Source organism: Pipra filicauda, unplaced genomic scaffold (genome assembly GCF_003945595.2).
Source record: "Pipra filicauda isolate LSUMZ 115617 unplaced genomic scaffold, ASM394559v2 scaffold158_size1702193_pilon, whole genome shotgun sequence".
Lineage (NCBI taxonomy): Eukaryota > Metazoa > Chordata > Aves > Passeriformes > Pipridae > Pipra > Pipra filicauda.
In genome coordinates this window covers 1,651,701-1,676,076 of record NW_024104084.1, presented here as the reverse complement: position 1 = coordinate 1,676,076, position 24,376 = coordinate 1,651,701, and the positions used below count along the sequence as shown (strand labels likewise).

The window sequence follows — 24,376 nt, the reverse complement described above, 5'->3', positions numbered from 1 at the left end:
TAACGTAGCAAATCCTTCAGTAGTAATTATTCTTGTCTTCAGTAGTTGCTCCAGAGTTCTGCTTTGGAAACTGATACCGACTGGGCAAACACTACTCCTTATCTACCCTGTTCGGTTACAACCACTAAAAGCTTTGAAATCTCAGGGGTGAAATGCAGATGTGAACCCAGGGCTGGGATCTAAACCAAATTTAACAATGGGAGCTTTCAAGCCTGTATTGAAATCAGATTTCACCTGTGAAGCCTGGCTCTTGGGAAACTTGGAATTGGGTTCAGCCGTGAAAATGATAAGCCTTGATTATATTTTGTGTTGTAGACATCAAGTAAATTTTGAAGTGACATTCTGTATTTACATCTGAGGTTATCAAATTTAACACATCATTGGCTTCTTTCCTTACTGTGTGTAACCGGAACACCTATTTGTGTCAAAGCAGCCTACCTAATAAATAGCTGCTTTGCAGTAACAGTTTTGGTGTGTCCATTGCTGACAAAGAAAATCATATTGGGAAATTCTGATTTGCAGTGCAAAAGGATTAATGTTAATTGCCAACTGTTGGCTGTAATTGTCACCCTCATTAAAATGCAGAATTATGTATTTCTTAGTTATAAATAACTCTTCTAATTGTACTTGATGTATGCCAGTTTAATCAAAAAGTACACTTGCAAACAAGCAGATATTTGCATTAATCTAGCACTGGATCTTTGAGTCTTTTTTGATCGTCTTTTATTCCAAACTTTGACTAGTTGGGGGAGGTCTATTACAGCTACATATCCTTTACACATTTTTTTTTCAGCTCTGTGGGTCTGACAGGATTTTGTATTAAAATGAGAGAAAATGTCTTCTGGGAATGTTCAGTGAAACAGAAAACGTGTCAGTTTTGAAGTAGTTGGCAAGGTTTCCATCATTCAGGGGTATGACAATAACTTGATTGTAGTTTGAAAGTAATAGTAAGCAAAGGAAAATAGAGTAGAAATCATATTATGAAACTGACTTTACATAATTTTCATTGTTATCTTAATTACTTTTTTTTACAATTTTTTCTCCATGTGCATTTGTATGTTCTTAAATACCATGTTAAATCTTAAGTGAATGTTGGTTCATTGGATGTGATTTCTGTTTGCATTTGTAATCACAGCTATGAAAACTTAGCCTCAAAATATTTTCAAGTTCCTTCTGTTCCTTGCTCTACTCCTTTGTCAAAAAAAATGATTTGACTGTGTTTTTTTTACTCCACTGATACCTTGAGTGCTCTGCATTTTACTTTTAAGCATATTCTTAGAATTACTGTGATGGCAATTTCTACAAAGCTTGGCAAGTCTTGGTTTCTGTCTTCATGGTTCTCTAAGCAGCTCTTCTGTTCCTAGGATGGTGTTAATTTCTGTTCTTCTCTCTCAGAGGCATTTCCTCTTGGTTTTTTGGAGAGGTTTTTTTTTTTTTTAGGTGGGAGGAATTGGTGAATAATACATGCAGGACAATTGCATCGTACTTTAAGAAGGCTTTATCCCTAAAGATGCTTTGCCATATTTCTACCATATTGCTTACGTGTTAGAATACTACCCTTTTCTTCTCTCCTTCACCTGCCTGGGCTTTTCAGGCTCTTTAGGGCAGGATCTTGCCATGGTACATCTCCGTGGTTGGTTGGTCCCTGTAATAACGATGATTAACTGTGATGATAGTATAGTTAGGGTGGAATTCATCTTGCTTATCTTGAGACAACTGAGCTAGTTACCCTTAGCTCCTTTTATGGTCAATGAATTATTTTAGAATCAGCTAACTATCCTTTTGGTAATACCTGTCATCCTGTGACCTGTAAAATAATCCTGGAGGAATGTACACTGATACCTTATCCCTCTTGTAGCTGAATATGTGGAACTTAAAATAAATTGTTTGTCGTTTGTATTTTCATTATGGATTGGAGGTAAATGCAGGGTTAACCTAGGTGCTGCATGGTCAGTGCCCTGATTATTAATATACCTTTAATGCTCACATTATAAATCAAAGGGCTTAGATACCAAAGATATAAAGCCCCCACTCTGGGAGAGGGAGTGTATATGCATGATTGTGAACATACAGCATCTTCCTCAGTAGCATGTGAGCTTGTGACGTGATAAAGTGCTTAATAAAAATCGTGGTGATGGAAGTTTGACTGCGTGGGGGAGTCCTTTTTAGAAGTGTCATGGCCTGGTGGTGCCCTGTAACTCAAATACAGGTGACCATGGTACTGCAGTGTTTCTGAGGTTTGAGCAGGGCCTCGATCCAGTCGTGTCCCATTTCTGCCAGATAACATTCTGTGCATCAGGAGATGGTCTCAGCAGGTGGACACAGCTCTGTATTCTCAGTTATTTCCACCTGATGAGTTGCCTACTTAAAAAATAAATTCGTGCCTCTTTTGTCACTTAAGGACAGTAACCAGTACTTTATACTACCCTATTTGCCGTGTTTCCGGTTTTTAATGCACTTTTTTAACCCTTTGTGATATTCCAGTTCTCTGCTTCAATAAGGACACCCGGCTTTTGTTCGTGCTACCATGAATAGCATAGTATCAGCAGCAAATGTCTCTTCCTTATTTGTCCTTTCTCTAGGCCACTTATGAATGCATTAAAGAGTTGAGACCCTAACAGATTTCTGTGATGCTCCACTGGTGACCTCTCTGGCCACTTTATTGCAGACTAATTTTAATGTTTTCTCTTAATTTCCTGAGTTTTAACCAGTTGTCTATCCATTAATGGATTTTTCTCTTTGTTATGACAACTTTTAAGTCTTTGGTAATGGATTTGCTGGAGGCCTTTTGGAACTCCAGATAGACTACTTAAACTGCATCTTTCAGATGCAAAATAATCTTACGAATCTTGTAAAGGTCCCTGGTGATTAAAGACTTAATATGAAGTCTCTGCTAACATATCAAGTTTGTTGTTTCTTTATTATAGTTTCTGTCAATCTGCTTGTTCTAAACATTAGACCTCTTAATTTGTAGATTTCTGCGTCTTTCCAGATCGCTTAAAAAGAACCCTGTTTTTGCCCCAGAACTGAAGCAGTTTTAGGCAATTAGTTACACGCTACAGTTAATAGTTCAGCTATTTCATACCTGAGCTCCTTCAGAAGTTTGAGCAAGTACCAGCTGATCCCAGCAATTTATTATTGTTCATTCATCTCGATTTGTTCTGTAATTTATTTGCACGACATTTCAACTTTGAAAGGTCTTCCACCATGTCTTCTGTAGCTTCAGAAACTTTGTACGTTCCTGCTTCATCAATATATGTTCAGCTCACTGAGCTTTTCTGCTGTGGCCTTATCATCCTTACCTGCTCCTTTATAACTTCATTTCCTCTTAGCTTTTACAGATACTTAGACTTCCTATTTTTTGATCTACTTAAAAGTGGGATTTGTTATTAGACCTTATGCTTTCAGCAGGATAACCCTTATCTTTGACTGGAATGTTTTGTTGGCTTTGATTTTGGGGGATTTTTTTTAGTTGTGGGTTTGCTTTTTTGTGTTTTTATCTCTTTGGGCTTTTTGTTTGTTTTTTCCTCCCTTGTTGATCTGTCAGTTTGTTCTTTCCATTTTCTTTATTTCTACCTGACTGGGCATAACAGTTTACTATTCCACTGAAACTGGTATGGCTCCATTTCATCCTTCGGAAGTGTTTCTCCATAGGTTGAATCTTCATTTTCAGAGCCTTAGTATGATAGTTATTTTTAACAACCTTTCTTATTTTTATATTGTTTCCACTTGTGAAGTGAAAGGCTGCTGTAGCAAATTTTTGGTCAACAGTACATACTGCATTGGTTGTCACATCTAGGCAGTGCAGTGGACTACTGATGTGTGAGAGATTTTGTGGAAGGAACAGCACAACAGACAAGGACTCTTCAGCTTGGAAAAGAGGTGGCTAAGTTTAGGATATTATTAGAAGTTCATAAAATCAAACGTGACCTGCAGAAAATGAGTATGGAACAATTCTTTATTGTCTTGTCTACTGGAGAAGCTGGTGGCCATCAAACAGAATTGTGAGGTGGCACATTCAGAGCATGTAGCATAGAGATAAGAGACCAGAAGACCAGTGAGCTCATATCCTGACCTGTTATCATTATTATGTTCTTAATTCCACATACTCGGAGACTGACATTGTAGTTTTCTCTAACTTCCACAGCTCTATAGCTGAAGTCTTCCTTAATATATGGATTATAATGACGATTTTTAATTAACAGTTTATTTTTAAATAACTATCATCTCTTAACATCCTTGTTAAGATGTATCTGATTGGGGAAAACCCCAGTAACTGGGTTTGCATCTCAATCTTACAATGTTACATATCTGTCACTAGTCAGATAGGACATAATAACAGAAGATTTGGGCCCTGATTTTTTTCCTGGGTAAGGTAATGAAAGAACCAAGGTATCTTCCACATTTGGGTAGGAAAGTCATGGTAGTGTTTCAGTGTGAAGAATATTGAACTTTGAACTATTGAACTAAATGTGTTTTTATTTTTTAGGCTTCCCAGCATTACTTTGGGAAACCCTGAATGGTGTAATATACCTTCTAGCTTTCTAATGCAGACTTGAAGGAAACAGAGTTGGTGGTGTAGTCTCTGGTTACAGATCTTTGTTCAAGCTGGGTGCACTCATTTTTACTGTAGGTGTGACTTTTTTCTGTTCCTAGGCCACATTTCCTTTTCAAAAACACATACTATGGATCATTGTTAGGTTTGGCTTTGTGATGGGCCGTGGCTAGAGCACTAAAGATAGCTCTTCAACATTTAGATAATCTTAAAGGAAAACAGTATTTTGGTGAGTTTTTTCACCATTTATTTAATTGTAGATACTGCTTATATTTAAAATTTAAATTTCCCAATGCAATGTTCTCCTAGCTCCCAGGTAATTTGGGGCCATGTATGTTAATTTTGTTCTGTTCTGTGTTGTTTATGGCATGGTGCTTAGTTTATGGCCCTCTAGGGGGCTGGGGGAACGTTATTTCTTTTAGTCTGAATGTGTCGGGAGGGAAGTAATTTTGAAACATGATGGAAAACTAAACCTTTTACTGAAAATAATATTGTATCTTTTTTCTGCCCTGTACTAACTTAGCTCTGTCGGTTTAATAGTGGTGCCTTAAGTGTTGTTTTTCACCTTTGGTTCTTTCCACCCATGAGTTTCAAAGTATTTTGCTTTGTTACATACTGCTAGTGAAAATGATCTAGTTGAAGATGTCCCTGCTTATTGCAGGGAGTTGTACTGGATGACCTTTAAAGGCCCTTCTGACCCAAACTATTCTGTGATTCTGTGAAAAAAATTGCTGTTACAGTTCTTTTTTTCTTTCCCTCTAAAAAACAACCAAAGACATTCTACAGTACTAATATATAATTTATGTATTTAACAGCTTTTAAAAGATATTCTCAAAGCCTCTAATGCCATTGTACTTTTAACTTTCGTTTTTGCTTCATCTGTGTTGAATCATCTTTTACTACTTAAAACAGAAATTGGGTTTATTGAAACATTTCAGTTCTGATTATTTTTTAATAAAGATGAAGAAGGCTAACCTAATGAAATCACTGGAATGAAATGAGAAAAATTTAAAAAAAATTAATAAGCTAAAAACTTGAAGTTTTTATTAAGTCACATTTGGCTGTATGTTTCTCTCTGTGTGTACTGTCTTGGATCAGTAGGATGAGAAACATGTCTTGTAAAGAATGACCTTTGCACTGTTAGGCTGACTTTTTCTGTTACATTTCCAGAAGAGTTACTGGAAACGCGTTACCAGTAGTTCTCACATGAGTTAACTTCTGTGCCTGTGATCACAAAATTGTGGTTTGAGATGAGCAGTAGGACTGAATTCTGATTTTTGAATTTTTTTTCCCCCCATAGTTCAAACCTGTAAATATATTTTGTAGAATACGTGTATGTCCTTCAGTCTGTTGGGTATCTGTGAGACATCATAATATACAAGCAGCTTTATGATTTATGAGTTTGCAGACTTTTTCATAGTCTTAGAAATAAAATGCTTTGGGCTTCTTGCAGATTATCTGTTAATTCCCTGTGGCACTATGTTGGTGTATCTGTAGTATGAAGGGTGCAGTATGAAGGGTCTGTAACTGGCTTTGCAAGACTCCGGTCTGATGTGTCACAGTCTTGTAAGTGTTTGTGCCCCTGTCCCAACTTCTGCCCAGAATTTTTCAAGCTCCTCTCTTGTTCCAATGACCTTGTCTTTGCTGAGGAGCCTATGTTCTTCCAGCGCTGCCTTTTCTTTTTACTGTAACAGGTGAAGCAATTCCTAGAAGGACTTTAACAGGGCTCCAGCTGCTGCTCATCCCAGCTTCTGCTTGACTCTGTTAATTGCTCTGTGCATCCCTGTTCTTATCCATATGCTTGGAATTTTGAACGTGTATATCTGCCTCGTTTGTAGGCAACAAACCGACCTCATAAGAGAGTTGTCCTCTCCCTCTCCCTCCCCTTTCCTTGCCAAGTTCAAATCTCTTTCAGTCTTTTTCATATCTCCTAATGGCCTCTCAGCATCTAGATTTCCAGGCATGAAAGAAAAGTGTGTTTTCTTAACTCAGCTTGCATTGACAGCTAGATACAACTGTGAAGAGCATCTTAAGGGACGTCCACATCACTAGAATGTACAGGCCTATTGTAATTATCTGTACATTTTTCTTGCTTTCTCTCCTTCTGTTTTGTTATGAACTTTTTAGCAGCAGACTGTTTCTAGCAGTGCACAAACCGTAACATCACATGACATTGACTTTACTCAAACCAGAAGATTTTTGTGCCAAGGTTGTAACATTGTATCATTACTTCATTGTATCTGTGTGAAAATTTTAATTTCACGCCCTGCGGACTTCACTGTCTCTGTGCACTCTGATCGTGTTGTTGCATAGAAGGGTAAGTCCCTGGGTCACATTCATTTTGTAGTGTATTTTTTGGGAGGGGTTTTTTGCTGTTGGTTTTTTTGTTGGTTTTTTTTTTTTTTTTAAGTTCTATTTCTTTTGAGAGATCTTGCTGAAAAGTTAGCTCGGGATTTCTACCAGGAAAATATTTGCAAGCTGAAATACTAGAACTATTTTTACTAAGATTTTTACAGCATGGCTATGACCATTTTATTAAAAAGGAAAAGCTTGTATGGGGTTTTGGACTACACTACGATAAATTTGTATATGAATACATGCAAGTGATTTGGTGAAATATGTGGGAAAGGGAGGGAAAACCCTTGTTTAAATATATCAATAATCCAATTATCCAATAATCCTAGTTTTAATGAGTTGCAAACCTTTCTAGCCAGAAGTCCTTGGTTTATGTTTGGATTGGTTTATGGAGCTTCCTGGTTTGCAGGCATTGGTCTTCTAAGCTTCGTTGCTTGTACCATGCTTGTGTTGCAGGGGGAGGTCAGTGTCCAGTCCTTGATAGTCTGTCCTTGCTCTTTTGTCTGTGTTGATGAACAGTACTTCACTACAAAGTCACAGAGTAGCTGAGGTTGGAAGGCACCCTCCGAGTCCCTGTTTGGAGCAGTCAAATCTGGCCTGTGCTGGTGCCTGCAGTTGTTTCTCCCAAAGTACAGGACCTGAAGTTTCCTGTTGTTGCATGTTGTGATATTCTTGTGGGCCCATTTCTCCTGCCTGCTGAGGTCCCTCTCTGCACACTTTTTGGCCTCTCTCAATCTAAGATATATTCTGAAGAATATGGGACTGAGAGACTTAGTTTCTTGAGCTGTTCAATGCCCTGCCTTATTTTGTAGCCTATTAATGACCTTATGTAGTTTCTAACAGAATCATGACTGTCCGCAGGTGTGTGGTTATCGAAAAGTAATCCTGCAGCGGCCGAGATCATCTTTGCTAGTTACTGCTGGGAATGAACAAACTAAAATTTCACTTCCCTGCCCATCTGTTCAGCAGCTGAAAGTAGGTAATTTATCTCAGTGGGACAGCTACCACCTGTGTAAAGTTTTTGAAAGAGGTTGTTAGCGTGCAATGACTGCAGCCAAGGGACACCAGGCCTGAGCGCCTCACACTCTGAGCCCTACTGCTGGTTTTTTCTGTAGGGTGCCTTACAACCCGGTACTTGCACAGTGTCAGACCTGTTCTGTGCCTGTGTTCCTGTGAAGCTTACGAGGACTCTACCTCTCTACCTGCTTTGCCACACAACCTGCTCTGGTGCTGGCTGTGTGCAGCCCTTCTTTGACATGCGAAACCAGGCACCACCAACATGTCGTAATTTTTACAGCTACTGTTTTATCTCAGTGGCTCCTCTTGAATTATGTATCCTCATCTTTGATGTATGAAATCTCAGCTGATTTAAAGATTACCCCAGAGAGTTCAGCACACCTGGAAATGAACGAAGTGACAGATAGTCCCAACCTTTCCATATTGGAGCACCGAGTAGGCAGTTTTACAGCAGTTGGGTGATGGAATACAATTTTTATTAGAGCATTGTTTTTTCACATATGGTCTGCACCCAAGCAGTCAGTATGTTGGGATGCCAATGAGCTCAGTTGCAGTGTTTGTTCTCAAGCAAATCGGAGGGAGTGAGTTCAGATACAGAGCTCGTGCATAGGGAGATTATGGGCTGTTCTGTTAGGAGCTGGGCACCAAAGGTTTCTCTAGATAAGGTACCCAAAACTGTGTGTGCCTGTCACTGGGAGGTGAGTAGAACAGAGCAAGCGAATGCAAATCTGGCTGGGAAGCCATTGCTATCTGATGTCAGTCTTCTGAGCACAGTATGAAGAAAACAGAAGCAACTGAGCATAAGCTACATATATAATGTCAGCAAGATACAGAATCACAGTGCATATAAACCTTAAGCACTCTAGCCTATGAAGCATACTTCAGTTTCTTCAGTGGGTGTTGCGGTCACTCTGCTACGTGCAGGAATTAGACTTTAGATGAGTTTCAAGATCCTATTTGCCTCTCTTATGTTAGCATAGCTGGCATAAAGATGATGCCAGTTACTATGTCATTAACAAACTGATACCAATAAAAAGCCGAGAGCAACAAGCAGAGCTCAAGTTTGCAGTGCAGTCTGATCATAAAAATGGGCTTTTAGCAAGGCAAAGTATGTCCAGTATCTGTATTTTGACTGTTGCTATACCTTAAATTCCTCTGGATTTCTACACAATTTCAACCTATTAGCTCTTCACCACACTCATTACTTAGTTACTTCTACCCTTTCTCCTTTTCTTCATGTTCCCTACTAAGGAACTGCTAGCACAAGCACAGAGTCTATCACCATAGCCTTGCTTCCAGGGATCAGGAGCTGGGAGAGGTTTGCATTTACCTCTGGAGTGTAATTCTGACTGATGGGTTCTTATCAGGTTTGCTAAGTCCATCCATCCAATTGTCTATTTCTGTTTTGAAGACCAAGCAACCATAAAGTTGAAAACTGTGTTGTATTTTTGGAATCTGAAATTTCAGACAATGCACTTATGAATTATTTATGGGGAATGTGTTTTCAGTAATGTGCGGCATAAAATGGAATGAATGCGTATCCATACTTGCCCTGAACTCTCCAAAGTGCATGCTAATAAACAGAATGATAACCTACCATCACTTTTGCCCTGTAAGATTTACAGTGCAAGCACTTTTTTATGTGGCTTAATTCAAGTCAGTTTGTCAACTTCAAGCTCTAGTGTTTTGTTTTAAAGTACAACTTGATGAGTGATTTTCTATTACTTAAAGAAATCTGCTTTTCCCTCCCTATTTCAACCAGAGTTAGTGTCTAAATTTTTCTAGTCATGCTGGCATAGAGCCACCCTAAATTATGCTTTAATTCACAATTAGAAGGAAGTGGCAACTGTGCAGAGCAGCAAACGTTTCATTTAAAGTGGCCATTATACAAGATCATGATTCTACGGAATGATTAAGATATTGAAGAATAATTCAGGTATCTTTAGGTTTTTGGCCATTTACAAGTGCTGGGCTTATTTAATTTTTTAAGCCTCCTTGAAACAGCTTTTTCCATAATGACAGTAATACAGGACTCTATATTATCACAACTTGATGTTTACTTGTATCTGAATTGTCAAATGGCAACTTGTTTTCAGTGATATAGCTGACAGGGCAGAGATAATTAAGAAACAGAAGAATTTGAGTGCTAGATTTGCTATTACACACTCCATGCCACAGCAGAAGAAATTAAGCTGACAAGCAGGATAGGAAGAATCATGCAGATCCACAAGAAGAGTTGCTGTTTAGGTACAGCAGTTGACTGTAAAATATGTTACCAGGATAGAGAGAGAAAAAAAAAAAAAAGGTAAAATAAACTATTTCCAAGCATTCACTGAGGCATCTTATTTCCAGGGTGTGGAATAGAGAGCTTGCACCCCAATACACCCCAATACAACAAATGGCAGCAGGCAGGGAAGAAAGCCAACCCCAGTGAAGTGGTGGCAGAACTTCCATTGGCTTCCATAGGGTCATGATTCCACCCCAATATATACTTAAAACTACTGCAGCCTGATTTTGCTCCTCTGCTCAATGAGGTTTTAAATCTTGCACAGCTAGTTGCAGTTCTTGCCACAATGGTTAGAAAGTCAATGAAAGCTCACAGTTCAGTAACTAAATGACAAGGTAAGAAGCTTTGGAATCATAAAATGGTTATAAGTGCTTGACCTAAAACTATGCAGATCTCCCAGTGACTGTACAACTGTACAAAGTTGATTTATTAGCTGGCAGGCTGGGACTTTGGACTGAGCTTGTGAAAAAGACAGGTTGCTAATCCATGTAAATGGTTATAGACTTTGCAAGCTGTATGTAGTGGGGTTCTTTTCCCCCTAAGCCATGCCCCTTAAAATTGTTTTGTACTTATTTAATACCCACAGAGTTCTAGGGTATAAGGTTGTCCCAATTTTGCTGAAAGCATGCTGGGAAGAAGAGATGAGACACGGAAAAGAAATCAAAACTTAGGAGCAACACCAAGACTGGCAGAGAGGAAATGCAGAGTTGCACTGTGACATACATATGCAACCCTTTGTCAGAGGCTTTAGTACATTATAAAAGAAAAAGCACAATTTTTAAGATGATTCATTGAATTAGAGTTTGCTTTGAGGGGAAAGGTGCTTGGGGACAAACTTGTAAGAGCAAAAAATTGAGAAGAAAGGCTGTTAAGGCAGGAGATGTAGGGGGATGAGGTATGGCAGAAAAGATGATGACAGCTTAGTTTTGGCCCAGAACAATAAAGGGTGAAGATCTTACTGAAGATATGCTGTGATGACAGAGTGCTTAAAGGGAATAAAAGCTAAGCGTGCTCTGAAGTGCAAAGTTATTATGTAATATCACAGCAGAATCAGGGCCCCAGGTGCTGTACATATACCGAGGTTCATTTTCTGATCTGAAGAGCTTTCAGACTTGATGAGAGAGAAACGGGTGTGTGGGAGGGGAGAGAAGGACAATACAAACAGAGTGATTGCGGAAGGTGGTTGTTAAACTCCATGGTAGTTCCCTGGTTCTGTAATTTCTCTCTTTTATACAAAAACTTCATTCTAAATTATTCTTCTGTCAGTGGCAGATCTGATTTAAAAGGTTTCTTTACTTCCCAGCACTCATGTCTTTGTTCACCCTCCCCTTTCCAGAATTATTACAAGCTCAGTTATGCCAATTCAGCTGCAGCCCGCAGCCATACCTTAAAAGAAATGATCTGTGGTGTTTCTTGTTCCTGGAGTTCACTTATTTACTTATAATTTAGCTACTAAAAACACACAGAGACAAAAACAATAAAGAGGCCCTTTGAATTGTGTTTGACAGGTTGGTAACAGGCTAGCAGGGTATGAGTGAAGGGCCGATGAGGAAATAATAGAAAAGGCTGAAGTACCAGGAACAAAGAGGTAGGATAACTGAAGACTGGGAGCATTGAGATGGAAGTGTGGAAAGGTGAGGAAAGCAGGTGTTGGTCTCTGACCAGCAGGTAGGTGAGAATGGCCTGTTTGTGTAGCAAGGAGGATTGAGAGCAGCAGCAACTCTTATTTTGGTAATGACAGCTGGTTGGATGAGATCACAGGTGAAGCGAGGGTGAAAGCTGGGGAAGAAATATCTCTTTATCAGGCCTGCCTTAGGGCTCAAGTTTTCTGAGATGCCATTCCTAGACCTGTTGTCCTTTAGTGCACTGACTCTGCTTGGTATGCAAAGGGCCAGGGGCAAACCAGCAATGCTCAGCCCCTTTCAAGACTAAGTCGTCTTTAACTCTTTACTACTGTTTATCACGCTGGGGAGGGAGGCTTGTCCCTCAACATTGCCAAGCACAGCACATTTTGGTTAGCAAAGGTGTGATGCTGTTACTCAATTCTGCTGCCTCTCTCCAAATTCTCCTGTGCAAAAACCGTAATCTCTGATGCCATTTTCCACAAGATTTAGTGATAATTGTGAGTAACCCTGGAAAAAGAGGCATTGAATTCATCAGTGTTGTAGGTCTTGCAGTACATGGTGATGTGTTGATACACTGCTTTGCATCATATACACTTAAGAGAGGGACCTGTGGAGCAAGGAAGCAGCAGCAGAAAGTCTGAGTGTGTACAGAGAAGCATTGCGTGAGTGCTGGAGGGAGCTGATCTCCTCTCTGTTTCAGTGTAACCCCTCCAGGGGATATGGTGCTTATTTCTGGGTGATTGCTTACTGGAAAAAAAACGTCAAAGATGGAAGGAGAGTGGCAAAATCTGTTGCTATGCTAGAGGTATTGATTTATGAGAGAAGATTAAAATACGTGTGGCTCAGATAAATGTTGACTGAGACCGGAGCAGAACAGAGAAGTGTAATATTGTTCAAATACTTACGGTGTATTTGCACCAAAAAAGAAGGCTAATTTCTTAGTACCATGCCAGATCTTTAGCCACAACTAATAGGGTGAAGCTGGGAGGAAGAAAATCCACTTTATTTATCTCTCGCTGACTATCAGAAACATGTTCTTATTCGTGACACATACCTTTTCCTCCTACCAAACTCTGAAGCAAAAATTCATGGAACATTTGTGGCACTTCCCATACTACTCTGTTCTCTTTAATGGTATGTTATATATTTCCCATTGGGCTTTGGCTTATCTATTTTGACTGTGTGCTCTTTTGGAGAGAGGACTGCTCTTACAAGTGGTAGTAGAGTTGGTCCCCTTGATCCTGATCAAGGCCCTTTAGGTTATACCGTGGCCCATAAATAAGTAATAATGGTAATGATAGCATGAGATATATTTAGCTGTGCAATGGCTTCCCAAGGAGAGCAGAGAGAGGCTGATTGTTAGCAGCAAATGTGAGGAAGCACACTGTAGGGAACAGTTCTGTCAGCAGGGAGAGGGCTGGATGATCTAATAAGTCTTTTCCTTCTCTAGGTTATGATTCTGTGAATTCTGCCTCGGAGAGCTCTCTAAAAGTCTCTGATACTGTAAGCTCTCTCTTACTGGGTGTGGGTTTTGCAGCCCTTCGGGAGGCTCTTGCTGAGGACACTGTATAAATATATTCTGTTTTACGTTGTGTGATATATTTTAAATAAAAGGCTCAGATCTTTTTTTAATTGCTTTGAAATATTCTGCAGTCTGATCTTTTTCTTTAAGAATTAAGAAACTTTGAGATGCTCTTGGAAAATACAGACCTCTTACAGGTGAGAAATACGTCCCCACCTGGAGTTGGTTTAAATACAGTGAAGCAGTGTTGAATTTGCCTCCTCCTGTATCCCACAGTGAAGTATCTACTCTGAGTCCCAGCCTGCCTGAAAGTAAAATGGGAATCTCAGGCTGTCACAATCCCTTTGTTTCTGATTCTCGACTTAAATCTTGTTCGTTCTTGTGATGTTTCGGCCTCAAGAATTGCCCTTGTTTGTGTTCCTTTTTTCTGTTTTGGTGTCTTGACACTCACTACATGGGAATATCCCCCCAGGGTGTGTTTTGGTCACTGAAGATGGAGTTCACACTGGAGTTCAGGGTCCCCTATCCTGACTTGTGGCCTTTCAGGAAATGACTGCAAAGTCAGCTTTTCTTTCTCAGCTTTCATTTCCTTCCCAATCAGCCTCTCATGTTCATTGACATATTCAAGTTTGCTGGGCCAAATATATTGCATGCTGGTTAAAACCTGGATTATATTCATAGAGCTGGGAGGGGATAAGAAAGAATAGGAGGTACCAGCTCAGACCTGTGGATCCTGATCTAGTGGACATTATGTGTTTGGATTTTCAAAAGGACTTTGCCCAAGGTTCCACACCAAAAGTTGTCAAAGAAATCAAGTTTCTGCAGGATTGGAGGACAAGTCCTTCCATGGATTTACTGGTGATTAAATGATAGCAGGCAAAGTGACTTAATATTCATTTATCATGATGAAGAAAAGTCAGCACTGGGGTCCCACAGGAACCCACTGAGCTGGTTCTTCACCGGGGAGCTGGAGTAAGAAGGGAACAGGAAAATCTCCTGGGTGACCTAATAAATTTGTTGGTTCTTTCACGTGGTCCAATGAACATGTCAATAGCAAGAAAATAAAAAAAAAAAAGCAGTGAATGAAACTGTAATTTACCTAGGGAAGGGTCATCAACACCATGCCTATGTGATACTGAACTCAGAGCAGGAGGTTAGGATTTGTGGAGGTCAAAGCTTCCTAGAACTTCACAGATCTTGAGGATACACAAGTCTTGGTGTACCTGCATTTTGATTCTGGTTGGTTCTTTGCTTCTCAAGAAAGATGTAGTGGAGGCTGGGAAATGTGCACTGGACAATTAATTTGATCAGCAGGATGAAGCAGCTGCCATTTAAGGAGAGATCAAGAAGCTATGATTTTGGATAGGAAAAGACTGAATAAGAAATGATCGGGGTTTGCAGAGTTGTGAAGGTGATGGGTAAGTTGAATGTGAACTGTTTTTTGCCAGGTTCCACCATGTAAGAGAGACTAACTGCAGTCAATCCTTAAAAAAGCACTTACAACACTAGTAAGACATGAGGTTAAAACAGAAAACAAAAGTTTGTCTTTCGATAACAATGAACTTCCTGAGCAGGCTGTCACGGGACATTGTGGAAGCTGCAGGCTGAAAAAGGAATTAGTCAAATTTATGGACAGTGGGTTGGTATATGGATGTTGGAAGGACAAGCCATAGAGATAAATCTAGCATCCCTTATGCAATAATTATGGATGCAAGAATAAAGATGGCAGAGAGTGGTTAGGACTCAAATTTGAGTGGAGTTCTTCCCTTTGCCTGTGGAGCTTGGATTAACTTGGGCATGGGTGATCAATCGATCATCACAGGTGTTTCTTCCAGATAACCTGGGGTTGTATCTCTAGTGTGGTGTCTTCCAGGTTTCAGGTAGTTTTGGCTGCTGAGGCCACTTCTTATCTGCATCTGTTATTTCTCTGCTTTTATTTGCCCTGTTTGTTCCAGTCAAACAGGGGATTCGATATTTGCTCTATCATAACAATAAACTGTTTAATTTTCTGTAAAATGGGTCTGTTCCCTACCCCTTGAATGTGTTTTTAGCTGTATTTAGCATTTGTAAGGTGCTCAGGGGCAGGCTGTGTTTTATGAATACAAAATAGTGTTAGGCTTTGTACTTAGGCACAATACTGTACCGTAATTCAGAGGCAATTCATGTAACATTAGTAAATCACTGTGAACTTTATGTTGAAAATATAAGCAGTAGTATAAAAATAAACCTTTTTATTTCCTCTGGTATATACAGTTAAATAAAGTAAGCCTATACAGCTACTAATCTCCAAAGCCGTATTGCCAGTTGCTTTGTTGAAATGCCATCACCTTTCAAAGAGACATTCCATGTGTTTTGTACACATTTATGGTTGAAGAATAAATTTTCAGAGACTGTAAATGAAAAGATATCTCTTAATATAGTGATCAAGTAATATCTGACACTGCTTGTTTAAAGAAATATACATATATCTTACTGCCAGAGTATTTATGACTCTAATAAGTTTAGTTATTTTGCCTCATGGGGAAATTCCTGCTCCTCCAAATATCAAACTTGTTGAGGTTGTGCTGGTTTTTTCAGGAAGGAACAAATAATATTATTAGTTAAATGGGACTGCACAATATGAAAATACATTAGTGTAGTTTAAAAATCGGACATTGTGTAAGAATTATAATATATTTTACTAGCAATGGGAAATAGAAAAACGTTAAAAATTCAATGGTGTATCCCAAATGTCTAAATAAATACACAAGCATCATTGTTCAGCCAATTGAGGCAAGGATGCTCAGTGGTTCCCTTCAAGAGCACTGTTCTTTCTAATATCCTGCACAGTTATGAGTCCTGTGCATCATTCTTGCATAATTTGACCATTTTTTAGGTACTGTACACTGTGGGACTCTCTGAGCTCTCATTGCCCCATAGGTTTTATTAGAAAGAATACCAAGTGGTTTCAGGTGATTTCTCAGCAACCATCCTGGGAAATAAGTGTTCTTATGGTTCCCAGAGCATCAGCCACATTCGTGTGTTTGTCACAGAAATGTGAAAGTCTTCCTTCCCTTTTGATTTGGAAACACAAGACAAAGCAAGATGCACATGTAGATGTTCAGAGAGCTGTACTCTGCTGCACAGGCAGTGAAACACAAATACTGTGAAATGAAGGATTTGGCTTTGTGCCATCTTGTATTTATTTTTGTACTGTTTTCCTTTTTAAAATGTGAATGTTTAATGATCTGTTCTGAATCATAATGGTTGATGATGTTTCCTGTTACCTTAGTGATAGACTACAAAACTCCTTTACATTAAGAATTTGCAAACTCCACTAGATACTTATTTAATTAAGAGCTGGCGCTGAAAGTTTCTAATAAAATTTCCACAAGGGCTTTAGGGGCTGAGGAGACAAATTTCCAGCAGCCTGTGTTAGTAGTGCAGAGGAGATTAAGGGAATCCTGTCTCAGCACTATGCAATGCCTGACCAGGATAGATTTAGCCACCCAGGTCACAGTTCTGCACTGACCCAGCTATACCAGCTTGCTCCCAGTGGTTCAAACCTCTCAGATAGTTTGGTCATCTCTGTGCTGCTTTCTGAGCTGTATTTGGAGTTTTATGTTCTACAATAAAAGCAAAGGTGAAGTGTCTTCATTGGAAGAGAGCTTCAAGTCTTAGCTCGGTCTGTTCTCTCTGCTCTCGTCTCTGTCCTCTTCCATGTGGCCCTGCCTTCCTCCTGCTTCGTACACTAGTTCTTTGTGTTCCATCTCCTGATGGCATTTTTGGAGACTTTATGATCATTACTTTCACCAGACTTTGTCTGTCTAAGTAGTTAGAGTTCTAATCCAAACTCGTAGACCTTACAAATTTTCCTCTCTTGTGATGAAACATGCAGACTTTCAAGCTCATGAAAGTTAGATGAAAAAGTATACATGGGGAAAGTGTCAAAGCCAGACTTAGAAAAAAGATTATTTTCCAGTCTGTTGCGGAGATGCTCTTTCCAGCCCACTAGCAAATGTACCAAAAAGGTGAGGACAGACCGAATTATCACCATCCTTAAAGGGACAGTTGCCCGTGTCGTTTTCCTTCTGTTGAGAGGGCAAAACCCATCAAAGCAAATGAGTGTAAGCATCTAGCACTGATGGAACATTTCTTTGCTTGGTTGAACATCTAGATGTGAGGAGTTTCTGTATGTGGCTTAATGTACAGTGCTGGTACTTCCGCAGAACTTTTGGGAATTTTTTCTCCTTGGGAAGCATGAACAGTACAAGGGGACCCTTGGCTGTTCGTTTGCATTAAAAGAGCATTCACTATTCATAAGCCAAGTTTGCCAGATCAGTTTTCCTGTCTGAAGTGTTCTGACTTCTGAGTGCCTGATTCTGCAGCTTTGACTTCACTGAAGCCATTAAGTGTTGTATTAATAATAATAATGAAGCCTGTTTTTACTTATGCATTTATTCAAGTCATGCAAAGAATACATCTCCTGCTTTTAGAGAAAGTTTCATTACAGGATTTGAGCATTCTGACTGTGTCTTTTAAATATTAGGATACAAAAAAAAAGGTGAGAAAATTGTCTTTGCAAGTTTCAAACCATTCTAGGTCTACTCTGTTGCCTCCAGCCAGATGCTGTCTGATGTTGCCTAGACAAACCAGGGCAAACCATTATCCTGGGATTAAACACTAAATACCTGCAAGGAGCATTCTCTTTATCAGATAGTCTCTGTTAGCAGAGTTCATTCACTTTATTGCATATATAACTGTGGTGTCAAATAGACTGATTTACAACACCTGGTCTTTTAAATAATCTTTGCTATTTGCTGCACTTGTAATCTGCCAAATCATTTAGCCTTCCTGATAGCAGAAATGCTGTAAAACTTAGATAAACCTGCAGAAGAAATGAACTCGAAGGTACTGCTGAAATCTAGGGCCTGCACATTTGCTATAAACGTGCTGGCTGGTTTGGTTTCCCCCTGCCTAATCTGTGATTGAATGTGGCTGCTGGAGAAATTGAAATTTTATGATAGCACTGCCGTCAGAGGAGATAAGCATTTGTATGCTAGACTAGATTAATCTAAAAGGAACTTTTAGGTGTGGCTAATGAAACCAGCCTATGTGTTAACTGGGTTTCTTTGGGAGTTCAAAGCATATGTCTGTATCTATACAGAGTCTAGTCCAAAACTTTGTGTAAAAAGTCTCGTATATCTGTGTGCTAGTTCTCACTATCAGTGCAGCTTATTCCATTTTACGTTGGAGATATCTTTAAGAAGCTTCGGTTTTTTAAAGGGTATTTCTGAATGCTAATACAAACTTACAGAGGCCTCTAAAATGGTCTCGTTTGACTACCCAAAACTCCCATGTCCTTCTGAACTTTTTGGCTGGGGTAACGGAAAGACATCATGCTTGCTTAGGGTTAGCCTCTTACAAGGTCCATTTGAAAGAAAAGCTGGTGTTTTTTTTTTTTGTTTGAGTTACTAATTTTTTGCTATTAGTGGTGATTTAAACAGAGAGATAATAGAAAGACACATAGCTTTAAATGTGAAAAAGAAATTTGCAAATTGGGTTTTTGATTGAGTGACATGCAAGCTAGTACATTTGAAGGAAAATAAAACAATCTATAATCAAACAGAGGAGAGAGCTCTGTGAGGCAGTAATGTCAAGCTGGTCTGTGTTAGAAATGATGGTGGCCATCAGACTAGAAGAAACAATAAAAATGGAAGGAAATAAAAACATTTATAGAATAACTTCAGTGGTCACCATTAACACTGGTATAAAACCATGAGATGAGTACCACTGTTAACTCCTTTGAGCCAAGGAAGTAGTTCTGTGTCTCAGACATAACAGCGAGTTACCTGGTTGAGGACAAGCATCTGTCATGTCAGGAATTGGAACAGGCTACCCAGGGAGCCTGTGGTGGAGTCACCATCCCTGGTGGCATTCAGGAAACTGCTGCACATGGCACAGAGTGCCGTGGTCTGGTTGACAGGGCAGTGATCGGTCACAGATTGGACTCGATGATCTTAGAAGTCTTTTCCAGCCTAAGTGATTCTGTGACAGTTTTCTGAGGACGGATGGGACATAGCACCCGCTGCTGGAGAAAATGAAGAGTGTTTTGCATGGCATGGCTAGTTTAGGGAAGGAGAACCTTTTGCCTGCTGCTGCTGCGTGAGTGGGGGTCTGTCTGCCTTTGGGATATACTTTGGCCACTGCTAATCTTTCACATCAATAAACTGTTGTGAATGTTCTTAAGAATTTTTCATCCCATCTGAGTTGACAGACCTACCCCAGCTGTATTATTTGCTTAGTCTTTCTATGTTCCTACTGTCATGAAAGGAGAAACAGGGGATTTTCTCAAAGCAGGGAACAGCTTGAGGTGTTTTCTCATGCTATGAATTAACTCTTTTGCTTCCAAGAGAAAGACCCTATGGATCCAATCCACAGCACCAGCTTTCAGTTGGATGCTGTGAATAATGTTCTGTGCCTGATAGTCTTTGAATGTGTGAGTTACTTCAGGGTTGGGAACATCAGGCAGATTAGTGCTAACAACAGGATGGAACAAAGGAGACTTTTGGGTAAAACTCTGGAGTGCTATCTCTTGGATATCACTCTTAGTTATCACTTAGATAGCACCAGAGAACAGCCTCCCTGGGGAAGCAGTGGAAATGGTATTGTTTAAGACATTTAAAATTGGACAGGAGGAAATATATTGTAATGATCAATCCTGTGCTGGTATTTAGATCAGGTCTTGTCTCGTGTGAATATTAATAGGAAGTCTCTGTCTGAAGTAACTGCCATTATTCAGTGTGCATTAGCAGATAACACTGGCTTGCAACCTTCCCCCACATCTGTACTCCCACTTAAAGGACAGCCTGAGTAATGCTTACACCTTTGCCTTTTCTCTGGGTGTCTTTGTATTACCTTGCTTAGATCCTATTCCTCCAGTGCTTCCACCAGACAGACTCCATATAGTACATAGAGATTTACAGGAAGCACATGCAGTTTGTGGCAATAGTAATAAAGTCTCCTGCTGTTTTCAAATCCCTGGGAAACTAAATCAAGTGTAGAGGTCTATTCAAAAAAAAGGTGCAGCATGTTGCTTTACCGTTACTGGTGTGGGTCTGCCTTTTACCCACTCTGTGTGTTTGGCTGTCATATCTCTGAGGTCTGTGTTCAGTCTCCAGAGTGTGACTAAGACATTGCACACCTCAAATGGAAAAGCTGATGAAACAGCTTAAAATAACCTGAGCACCCATGGTTTGCTCACCTCTTTTCCACTACCTCTGTGCTGTCATTACTGACAGGAGCCCATACAGCAAAATTCGTTCTGTGCTGGTGGCCCCCATCAGACAAATGCAGGTCTAGTCTGATTTATGGAGGCAGGAAGACTGGATTCAATTCCTGCATGGTGCTGTGATCTTAATGGAGCTCTGTTTTCTTGGTGTGACTGTAGGTGCGAAGCCTGTCTTCTGGACCTGGTTGAAGCGATGAGTCCGATATCTGCCCCGGGACACCTCTGCAGAGAACCTGACGGCAGGAACAAAATGCACACGCCTCGTCGTGCGAGCCACAGGCTGTCATCATCATGGCACCAGAGCCCTGGCAGCTCCAGGAGCAGAGCAGAGGAGATGGAGGAGAGCCGGCTCCTCGAGGAGATTTTTTTCATTTGATACAACTCATTGGTCTACAGCCAATTTTTAAATTATTTGAGTGACAACTGCTTGTTTTTCCTCTTCTAAAACATAGCTAATTATCATCCAGTTTCATTTTGGATTTAGTAATCATGATGCAAGTATATTGTTGGGGTAGGCCAGTCCAAAAGCGTTAGCTTTTTTCTCTAAACCTTTCATGTGCCAAGTAATCAATTTAAAATAGAATTTTTTTTAATCTACAACATTTTCTAATAGATTGAAGTCACAGTTTTGCCAGCCTCATATCGGAAGTATATTTCATTATCGATTTTTTGGCTCTAAAGCAGTTTGCAAGAACTGCCTAACATTCAAGAACCAGCATGTTCGAAGTAGATTATTTTCTAATTAAACAAGTCTGTTTAAAACCTGGCATATTATAAAGGTACAAGCACTTTATTACTTTTTCACTGATTTTTATGATCTACTTTTTTCTTCAACATTCTGATATTTAACACTGAGTTTTTAGGGGATATATCGTAAGCTCAACTCTACAGTGTCTGATAATGTTAGTAGATGATGTTACAGGTTGATGTACTAGGCACCCGTTTGAATTATATTTCTCTTTAAATCAGTGCTATTTGACAGAGTTTATGTGCTTGGTAACCTAACCCTGAAATAGCAGAACAGAGTCAGACGTTGTAGAGGTCCAAAACCTATTTGATGTACTTTTCAAGATGAAATACATAGTAGTTGTAGTATAAGAGCAGTCTTAAGACATTTTCACTAACTTGCACTATTTTGATCCTGTATCCAGGCTCCATTGTAAATAAGACAAATCAGTAATTATTTCCACTAGCGGCTCGCGAAGCACATTTTCCTGACGGCTTTAATTATTCATGCTGTATCTATTTCAGTTTATTTAAATGCACTTCCATCTACTGCATGTACTTGGTTATTTAAAGAAATGTGCCGAATTGGTAAAAATGACTGCAGATTACAGGATTAATGGTCATTTTCTCCACAATGCAGTGTTCATATTTTATTGTAACAGTAGCCACCGGCATGTGTTCCTAGAAATATGAGGCTAAAATACTCATTTTGCACAGTAAAATTGCAGCGAGGGAAAGGTAGAATTGAGCCAGCGCGGGCAAGTTCTAGGCCATTTGCTCCCAAACTCCATTTCGTGGGCCAGTACCGCTTTTCAGATGGTCTCTTTAGGCAACCCTGCTTATCTTAATGGCAGGGGGTTGCTGTGCTGATCCTTGGGGTATGGCTGCTGCCTGCCTCCCTCACGCTGACTCCTGTGCAATGCTCTGCAAGGAGCTCACAAGGCTTGGGAGCACAATGAGAGCATTGGTGTACCTGCCCCTGGCAGCACTGTGCTCTCATGGCAACAAAACAAAAGGAGGATGAAGGGGAAGAAGAACCTCAGGTTACTCTGGGCTGCTTCGCTCAGGCCCAGTTCTTAATCACAAATTAGGTGATACCGTTTTTGTGCATCCCAGCTGAATCTTAAAAGCTGCTTGGAGGAGTTTAAAGGAGGGAAGCAGCATTGCTGGACCAGAAAATTACTACTGTGGAAAGCCCCTGTGTGGTCTGTCCTGGTTTTAGTTACGTATTACAGTTCTTTGGAATATGTCCATCTGCTGTTGAGTGTCCCGCTCGTTCTACTCCCTGAGCCTGTGAAGGCACAGGTTTGTGCTAAGAGCCCCAAAGATGTATTCAGTGCCCTGACCCGAGTATAGCGAGTGGGGAAATAAGTTTTCTCATTCTGCTGGCTGAGTAGTCAGCCAGCCCTTGAAAAGGGCAGGAAAAAGGAGGAGAAAAAAGATAAAAATGTACAAAGACCAGCAGGAAAACTGGGGATAACCATGAAGAAATGACTGTCACATAAATCTTAAAGTTTGGGGTTTCTTTATGGAGTTTTTTAGTTTTGTTAGTGTTTTTTTTCGTTAAGGTTTGGCATTTATAAAGAAACAGTTCTCTGATTTCAGTCCAATTTCTTCTCTTCTCTTTTCCAGTTTGACTGAAACTTTAATTGCCTTTTCTAATAAGTGCTAACTGACCTTTCGAAACAGCAAAAAATACATGTCTATTTCTTGAAAGGTGCCTTTGTGTACCCAGTCGAGAACACTACGTTGGGAGCATTCTCTTCTTTGGTTCTTTTGTGGGTGCCAATATTTAACTACTTTAGATTCCTTATGATCCATTTTGTCCATAAGAATTTGTAGTTATGAAGGTGATTTTTGACTTGAATCTGTATTTTGGTTGTAGCTCTTTTTGAAAGGACATTGTCAAGTTTGTGGGCTCTATGCTTAAGGTGCTGTCCATCAGTCAGAGCTACACGGGAGGCATATCTTCACAAAGCAAAGGTTTCTAGAATAAAGATGGTTAAAACGTCTGATGGCTGAAGACCTGTATGCTTTAATTCTCTGTGAGATGTGAACAAAGAAACAAAACCTATTAATTTCATAGACCCTGTGGAAAATCATTTTTTATAATGCTGGCTCTTGCTCTAGTTATCAGCAGTACATTAGGAATAGTGTTTAGCAGTCAGTGCAAGCAAAGATATTTTGCCATGAGGCACTACAAAGTTGAAGTTATTAAAACATTTATAGCCTTAGAAAAAAAAAATCAATGATTGTCAAATAGGAAAGGACAAAATCAGTAGTTGGGACTGGGAGGGGAATTGTTTTCCATCTGCTAAAACAGTGGAGGAAATGCAAAAATTAAGCTAGCAAAAGCAATCACTTGACAGTGTCCTTTTAAGTTTAAGCTCCTATATTGGGAGCTGCCAAGTTAGTCCAGCCATGGACTGTTTGTCCAGAGTGTCCCCAGTGAATATTCTCCAGCTACACATGTGGATGTGTTTTACGTGAGGCTTTGTGGAGTGACGTGGCTTTTCTAAGGCTCCCACCCAGGCCTTCAATTTTTGTCCTTCCTCAGATGTTCGTACACACACTTGATGTCTGTTTGTGTAGTTACTGCTTTTGTGCACTTTGCACACCATGGACCTGTAGTAATCACACCTTTTCCATGTCTAGCCTCTCCAGTGTTGCTGTTGAATCCCATCCTGAGTACATATTTATATATGTATGTGAGGTCTTAATCTAATAAATTATCTGGGAGTTTCATTTATCCTTCCAGACTTTTATTTGGCTTATCTTCTTGTTTTTGTCCAGCTCAGACATCAATACTGCCGTTGACAATTTGTTCCACTTCCCACATCATCACATCATGTATGTTGTGAGTCTCCAGTTTGCTAAGATACATGAGGAGCTCATTTTAAGCCTCCTCTTCCTCTCCAGGACACCAGTCTTGCTATGAGAAGAAGCAAGACCTCTTTTGCAGCAAGAAGTAGGGGAAAGGTCTCAAAATACAAAAGAGAAGAGAATGGGAGAGCCAGCA

General features: G+C 39.8%; 1 protein-coding gene across 1 annotated transcript in view; it reads left to right on the top strand.

Moving 5' to 3' along the window:
- The window catches only part of LOC114003386 (protein hinderin-like), a 35,062-nt gene extending 10,956 nt beyond the window's left edge, over positions 1-24,106 (top strand). Inside the window, exon 3 of the mRNA XM_027750335.2 lies at positions 20,791-24,106. Coding sequence (XP_027606136.1) covers positions 20,791-21,007 — 217 coding nt within the window. The 3' untranslated portion in view covers positions 21,008-24,106. The remainder of the gene's footprint in view (positions 1-20,790) is intronic.
- Positions 24,107-24,376: the final 270 nt, after the last annotated feature.